Source organism: Pseudopipra pipra, unplaced genomic scaffold (genome assembly GCF_036250125.1).
Source record: "Pseudopipra pipra isolate bDixPip1 unplaced genomic scaffold, bDixPip1.hap1 HAP1_SCAFFOLD_49, whole genome shotgun sequence".
In the NCBI taxonomy this organism is placed as follows: domain Eukaryota; kingdom Metazoa; phylum Chordata; class Aves; order Passeriformes; family Pipridae; genus Pseudopipra; species Pseudopipra pipra.
In genome coordinates, this window is record NW_026990972.1 from 112,501 (window position 1) to 120,000 (window position 7,500).

The 7,500-nt window shown below is 76.6% G+C and overlaps 1 protein-coding gene across 1 annotated transcript in view; it reads right to left on the bottom strand.

Annotated features, from left to right (window-relative positions):
* Nucleotides 1-4,361: 4,361 nt before the first annotated feature.
* The window catches only part of LOC135408476 (collagen alpha-1(I) chain-like), a 4,201-nt gene continuing 1,062 nt past the window's right edge, over nt 4,362-7,500 (bottom strand). The window contains exons 1-5 of the mRNA XM_064643631.1: nt 7,124-7,500; nt 6,125-7,080; nt 5,729-5,865; nt 4,826-5,033; nt 4,362-4,591 (exon numbers count right to left, since the gene is read on the bottom strand). The exon at nt 7,124-7,500 is cut by the window's right edge and continues 1,062 nt beyond it. Of these exons, the coding sequence (XP_064499701.1) occupies nt 4,362-4,591; nt 4,826-5,033; nt 5,729-5,865; nt 6,125-7,080; nt 7,124-7,500 (1,908 nt within the window). The remainder of the gene's footprint in view (nt 4,592-4,825; nt 5,034-5,728; nt 5,866-6,124; nt 7,081-7,123) is intronic.

The window sequence follows — 7,500 nt, forward strand, 5'->3', positions numbered from 1 at the left end:
ATGCGGGTAGACCTGTTCCCGCCGGCCGCCGGACTTAGAGCCGGAGCGGCGCCGCCGCCCGGCCCGGTCGCGGGTAGACGTGTTCCCGCCGGCCGCCGGACTTAGAGCCGGAGCGGCGCCGCCGCCCGGCCCGGATGCGGGTAGACCTGTTCCCGCCGACCGGCGGACTTAGAGCCGGAGCGGCGCCGCCGCCCGGCCCGGATGCGGGTAGACGTGTTCCCGCCGGCCGGCGGACTTAGAGCCGGAGCGGCGCCGCCGCCCGGCCCGGTCGCGGGTAGACCTGTTCCCGCCGACCGGCGGACTTAGAGCCGGAGCGGCGCCGCCGCCCGGCCCGGATGCGGGTAGACCTGTTCCCGCCGACCGGCGGACTTAGAGCCGGAGCGGCGCCGCCGCCCGGCCCGGATGCGGGTAGACCTGTTCCCGCCGACCGGCGGACTTAGAGCCGGAGCGGCGGCGCCGCCGCCCGGCCCGGATGCGGGTAGACCTGTTCCCGCCGACCGGCGGACTTAGAGCCGGAGCGGCGGCGCCGCCGCCCGGCCCGGATGCGGGTAGACCTGTTCCCGCCGGCCGGCGGACTTAGAGCCGGAGCGGCGGCGCCGCCGCCCGGCCCGGATGCGGGTAGACCTGTTCCCGCCGACCGGCGGACTTAGAGCCGGAGCGGCGGCGCCGCCGCCCGGCCCGGATGCGGGTAGACCTGTTCCCGCCGACCGGCGGACTTAGAGCCGGAGCGGCGGCGCCGCCGCCCGGCCCGGATGCGGGTAGACCTGTTCCCGCCGGCCGCCGGACTTAGAGCCGGAGCGGCGGCGCCGCCGCCCGGCCCGGATGCGGGTAGACCTGTTCCCGCCGACCGGCGGACTTAGAGCCGGAGCGGCGGCGCCCGCCGCCCGGCCCGGATGCGGGTAGACCTGTTCCCGCCGACCGGCGGACTTAGAGCCGGAGCGGCGGCGCCGCCGCCCGGCCCGGATGCGGGTAGACCTGTTCCCCGCCGACCGGCGGACTTAGAGCCGGAGCGGCGGCGCCGCCGCCCGGCCCGGATGCGGGTAGACCTGTTCCCGCCGACCGGCGGACTTAGAGCCGGAGCGGCGGCGCCGCCGCCCGGCCCGGATGCGGGTAGACCTGTTCCCGCCGGCCGCCGGACTTAGAGCCGGAGCGGCGCCGCCGCCCGGCCCGGTCGCGGGTAGACGTGTTCCCGCCGGCCGCCGGACTTAGAGCCGGAGCGGCGCCGCCGCCCGGCCCGGATGCGGGTAGACCTGTTCCCGCCGACCGGCGGACTTAGAGCCGGAGCGGCGCCGCCGCCCGGCCCGGATGCGGGTAGACGTGTTCCCGCCGGCCGGCGGACTTAGAGCCGGAGCGGCGCCGCCGCCCGGCCCGGTCGCGGGTAGACCTGTTCCCGCCGACCGGCGGACTTAGAGCCGGAGCGGGCGCCGCCGCCCGGCCCGGATGCGGGTAGACCTGTTCCCGCCGACCGGCGGACTTAGAGCCGGAGCGGCGCCGCCGCCCGGCCCGGATGCGGGTAGACCTGTTTCCCGCCGACCGGCGGACCTTAGAGCCGGAGCGGCGGCGCCGCCGCCCGGCCCGGATGCGGGTAGACCTGTTTCCCGCCGACCGGCGGACTTAGAGCCGGAGCGGCGGCGCCGCCGCCCGGCCCGGATGCGGGTAGACCTGTTCCCGCCGGCCGGCGGACTTAGAGCCGGAGCGGCGGCGCCGCCGCCCCGGCCCGGATGCGGGTAGACCTGTTCCCGCCGACCGGCGGACTTAGAGCCGGAGCGGCGGCGCCGCCGCCCGGCCCGGATGCGGGTAGACCTGTTCCCGCCGACCGGCGGACTTAGAGCCGGAGCGGCGGCGCCGCCGCCCGGCCCGGATGCGGGTAGACCTGTTCCCGCCGGCCGCCGGACTTAGAGCCGGAGCGGCGGCGCCGCCGCCCGGCCCGGATGCGGGTAGACCTGTTCCCGCCGACCGGCGGACTTAGAGCCGGAGCGGCGGCGCCGCCGCCCGGCCCGGATGCGGGTAGACCTGTTCCCGCCGACCGGCGGACTTAGAGCCGGAGCGGCGGCGCCGCCGCCCGGCCCGGATGCGGGTAGACCTGTTCCCGCCGACCGGCGGACTTAGAGCCGGAGCGGCGGCGCCGCCGCCCGGCCCGGATGCGGGTAGACCTGTTCCCGCCGACCGGCGGACTTAGAGCCGGAGCGGCGGCGCCGCCGCCCGGCCCGGATGCGGGTAGACCTGTTCCCGCCGGCCGCCGGACTTAGAGCCGGAGCGGCGCCGCCGCCCGGCCCGGTCGCGGGTAGACGTGTTCCCGCCGGCCGCCGGACTTAGAGCCGGAGCGGCGCCGCCGCCCGGCCCGGATGCGGGTAGACCTGTTCCCGCCGACCGGCGGACTTAGAGCCGGAGCGGCGCCGCCGCCCGGCCCGGATGCGGGTAGACGTGTTCCCGCCGGCCGGCGGACTTAGAGCCGGAGCGGCGCCGCCGCCCGGCCCGGTCGCGGGTAGACCTGTTCCCGCCGACCGGCGGACTTAGAGCCGGAGCGGCGCCGCCGCCCGGCCCGGATGCGGGTAGACCTGTTCCCGCCGACCGGCGGACTTAGAGCCGGAGCGGCGCCGCCGCCCGGCCCGGATGCGGGTAGACCTGTTCCCGCCGACCGGCGGACTTAGAGCCGGAGCGGCGGCGCCGCCGCCCGGCCCGGATGCGGGTAGACCTGTTCCCGCCGACCGGCGGACTTAGAGCCGGAGCGGCGGCGCCGCCGCCCGGCCCGGATGCGGGTAGACCTGTTCCCGCCGGCCGGCGGACTTAGAGCCGGAGCGGCGGCGCCGCCGCCCGGCCCGGATGCGGGTAGACCTGTTCCCGCCGACCGGCGGACTTAGAGCCGGAGCGGCGGCGCCGCCGCCCGGCCCGGATGCGGGTAGACCTGTTCCCGCCGACCGGCGGACTTAGAGCCGGAGCGGCGGCGCCGCCGCCCGGCCCGGATGCGGGTAGACCTGTTCCCGCCGGCCGCCGGACTTAGAGCCGGAGCGGCGGCGCCGCCGCCCGGCCCGGATGCGGGTAGACCTGTTCCCGCCGACCGGCGGACTTAGAGCCGGAGCGGCGGCGCCGCCGCCCGGCCCGGATGCGGGTAGACCTGTTCCCGCCGACCGGCGGACTTAGAGCCGGAGCGGCGGCGCCGCCGCCCGGCCCGGATGCGGGTAGACCTGTTCCCGCCGACCGGCGGACTTAGAGCCGGAGCGGCGGCGCCGCCGCCCGGCCCGGATGCGGGTAGACCTGTTCCCGCCGACCGGCGGACTTAGAGCCGGAGCGGCGGCGCCGCCGCCCGGCCCGGATGCGGGTAGACCTGTTCCCGCCGGCCGCCGGACTTAGAGCCGGAGCGGCGCCGCCGCCCGGCCCGGTCGCGGGTAGACGTGTTCCCGCCGGCCGCCGGACTTAGAGCCGGAGCGGCGCCGCCGGCCGGCTCGGATGCGGGTAGACCTGTTCCCGCCGGCCGGCGGACTTAGAGCCGGAGCGGCGCCGCCGCCCGGCGGCGAGTGGACCCGGTCTCCGAGCCCCGTGGGTAGAGCTCCTGTCCAGGTCCGGCAGCTAGAGCCGCTCCGAGGGCTCGGCGAGGGCCCTCGGCCGGCGCCGAAGCGCTGCCGTTTCCGGCCGGTGCTCCGAGCGTGGCACCGAATTCACGGAGCGAGCAGACGGCGTGCGACCGCTCGATCCGTCGGTCGGCGCGCCGGCGTGCCCTTCCGGCCCTGCCCCGACCTCCCCGATTTCCCACAGTTCTTAGGGAGTCCTTCCAGCGCGCATGCTCCGTCCAGTACTCTCCCGGGGGGCTCGTTGCGGGGACTCCATCTCCCGTGGCCCTTTGCGGCAGACTTCCTCTCCGGCGTTAAGGCTTTCCCCTGCCCCGAGGCTGAAAGAAGAAACGTTCTCTGCGGGGCGGGGAAGCCCGGGGAGTAACTGGGACTCTCTTTAGGCGGCACGGCTGCGGCCGACCGGGCTCGGCCGCCTCGGCGCCGCCGGGAAGAGCCGATGTCCGAGAGTAGCGGCTAGAGCCGGTCTCGGGGCTTAGCGCTGCGCTTTCTGCCCGGCGCTCCGAGCGTAGCAGCCTTTCCCCTGCCCCGAGGGTGAAAGAAGAGACGTTCTCTGCGGGGCGGGGAAACGGGGAGAGCAACCGGGACTCTGCCCGGGTGGCACGGCTGCCGCCGCCTCGGCTCGGCCGCAGAGGTGCGCAGCGGGTAGAGTTGTCGTCCGTGCCCGGCGGGTAGACCCCTGGTCCGAAGCCGGCGGGTAGACCTGGTGTCCCGGGGCAGCGGGTAGACCTGTGGTCCGGGCTCGTCGGCTCGAGCCGCTCTCCGAGTCGGGTGGCTGGAGCGGGTTCCGAGCGCTTAGCCGAGGCCCTCGGCGGGTGCCGAGGCGCCGCCGTTCCTGCCCGGGGCTCCGAGTGGGAAAGAGAGGGCGTTGTCCGCGGCGCGGGTCCAGAGGGGGAGTAGCTGGGACTCTCTTAAGGAAGGTGGCAGGGCGGCGGCCGACTGGGCTCGGCGGCGGGGGTGCCGGTGGGTACAGCTGCTCTCGGAGCCCGGCGGGTAGACCTGTTGTCCGAGCCCGGCGGGTAGACCTGTTGTCCGAGCATGACGGGTAGACCTGTTGTCCGAGCCCGGCGGGTAGACCTGGTGTCCGAGCCCGGCGGGTAGACCTGGTGTCCGAGCCCGGCGGGTAGACCTGTTGTCCGAGCCCGGCGGGTAGACCTGGTGTCCGAGCCCGGCGGGTAGACCTGGTGTCCGAGCATGGCGGGTAGACCTGGTGTCCGAGCCCGGCGGGTAGACCTGGTGCCCGAACCCGGCGGGTAGACCTGGTGTCCGGGCCCGGCGGGTAGACCTGGTGTCCGAGCCCGGCGGGTAGACCTGGTGTCCGGGCCCGGCGGGCAGACCCGGTGTCCGGGCCCGGCGGGTAGACCCGATGTCCGAGCCCGGCGGGTAGACCCGGTGTCCGGGCCCGGCGGGTAGACCTGGTGTCCGGGCCCGGCGGGTAGACCTGGTGTCCGAGCCCGGCGGGTAGACCTGGCGTTCGGGTTAGGCGGGTAGACCTGGTGTTCGGGCCCGGCGGGTAGACCTGGTGTCCGGGCCCGGCGGGTAGACCCGGTGTCCGAGCCCGGCGGGTAGACCCGGTGTCCGAGCCCGGCGGGTAGACCTGGTGTCCGGGCCCGGCGGGTAGACCTGGTGTCCGAGCCCGGCGGGTAGACCTGGCGTTCGGGTTAGGCGGGTAGACCCGGTGTCCGGGCCCGGCGGGTAGACCTGGTGTCCGGGCCCGGCGGGTAGACCCGGTGTCCGAGCCCGGCGGGTAGACCCGGTGTCCGAGCCCGGCGGGTAGACCTGGTGTCCGGGCCCGGCGGGTAGACCTGGTGTCCGAGCCCGGCGGGTAGACCTGGCGTTCGGGTTAGGCGGGTAGACCTGGTGTCCGAGCCCGGCGGGTAGACCTGGTGTCCGGGCCCGGCGGGTAGACCTGGTGTCCGAGCCCGGCGGGTAGACCTGGTGTCCGAGCCCGGCGGGTAGACCTGGTGTCCGAGCCCGGCGGGTAGACCTGGTGTCCGGGCCCGGCGGGTAGACCTGGTGCCCGAGCCCGGCGGGTAGACCTGGTGGCCCGGGCTTCCGGGCGGACCCGTTCGCCCAGTCGGGCGCGGCCGGCCTCGTGCCCCGCCGGGTGCTGTCGAGCATCAGGTCTACCCGGTTCCGGGGCTGGCGAGCATCAGGTCTACCCGGTTCCGGAGCCGGCCGATGCGGCCGCCGCGGCCGCCGCCGGCGGCCTCCGCCCCGGCGGCGTCCCGGCGCAGGGCCACCAGGTCTACCCGGCTCCGGCGGGACTTAGGCGCCTGTCGGCATTTTCGGGGTAGACCTGTTGTCGCGGCCGGCCCCGGAAGTCGGCCAAGGGGTCGCTGTCGGGCGCCGCCTCCGGTTAGGTCTAGGCGAGAGGCGGCCTGCTCTCGCGCGCCTCCCCGCTGAGGAGCCTCGAGCCGCTTCGGAGGCGCGGCGGCGCCAGGACGCGTCTGTCCGTATTGTGGGCAGGGGTTGTCTAGCAGCGCGGGTTCCGAGGGCCCCTTTTCTTCCGCGTCTGCTGCCGCGCGGCCTTCGGCGCGTGCCACGGGCCGGCCAACCCCACGAGCGGCAGGAAGGCCGGCGCGAGAAAGCCGCGGGGCTCTCGACCGGCTTCCTCGGGCGGGCCCGATGACGGGAGAGGAAGACGAGAGCCGAGCGCGAAAGCGCAGCCGAGGGAGTGCGGGACTGGGACGGCCGAGGGGGGCCCGCGGGGGGCCCGACAGCAGCGTCCAGCCCGAGCCGGTGGCGGCTGCCGGCTCCCCGAGGGCCCCGGGCGAAGGCGATGGTATTGCGAGGGCGGCGAGGCGGCGGCGTCTCGTCCTTTCGGTGGGCCGGCCTTAAGCCGGCGCCCGTCGTCCGGCGGCGGCGGTGGGCATTGTTGCGGGCGGTTGGCGGCCGGGGCTCGAAGGGCCGAGCCCGCGCGGGCTTTTTCCCCGGCCGCCTCCCGAGAGCCCCGAAGATGGCCCGGGCCTGGGTGGCGGCGCCCTGTCCTCGGCTGCCGGGCGGCAGCGGTGCCGGCGGCGTGCCGGGGACTGACGGTGGGCGTGCGGCCTCGCCTGGGCCCGGCCGGTTGCCGGAGGGGCTCGGTGACGGGACCGCCCGATGTCGGGCGAGGCGGCGCCCTCGGCGCGCCTCGGCTCTTTTGTTCGTTCCCCCTTCCTCGGCCCTAAGCCGGGGACCCGCCCAGCGGGCCGAAGGCGGCGGCGCCGGCCGGCCAGGCTGTGGCCGGCGGCCGCGCCGGCAGACCGAGAACCCGACAGAGTCGCCGGGGAGCCCTGGGGACGCACGATGGCCGTTGGCGGGCGAGGCGGCGGCGCCTCGCCCCTCCCTCCTCTTAGGCCGGCGCGAGAGCCACGGCGGCCGGGCGGCCCGTGCGGTCGGGCCTGCCCCGCCGGCCTGGCTGCCGGAGGGCTGGGTTCCGCGAAGGTCTGTCGGCCGGGGGCCGGGTTGCGGGCGAAGTGGGGCGCCCTCCCGGCCTTTTTTTTTCCGTTTTTCTGATTTTTGCTCCGGCGGCCTTAAGCCGCAGCACGCCGAGCGCGCCAGGGAAGAGAAAGTGCGTGAGAGCGCGAGAGCGGCCCGGCAGCGGCCGGCCGCCGCCGAGGCGCGAGCCCGTGGGCAGCGAGAGGGAATCGGGGAGCGAGGGGCGCGGGCCCCGCCCCGAGCCCCGGGCGGCCGTGGCTAGCACGGCGAGCGAGAGGCGCGCGTGCTTTTTTCTCGGGGGCTTTTTGTTTTTCTCCCCGTCGCCGTCCCCCGGCCTTTCTGGGGGAAGCCGACGGCCGCGAGGCGGGCGAAAGCCGGTGGCCCCGCGGCACGTTCGGTGGCGCTTTCGCACGCTGGAGGTGCCGCTCTGCGGGGGGCGGCCGTGGGCCCGGCGGGGCCGGAAGCGTGGGTTGTCCGGAGCCGGGCGTCCGGCGGCACCCGCCTCCTGCCGGGC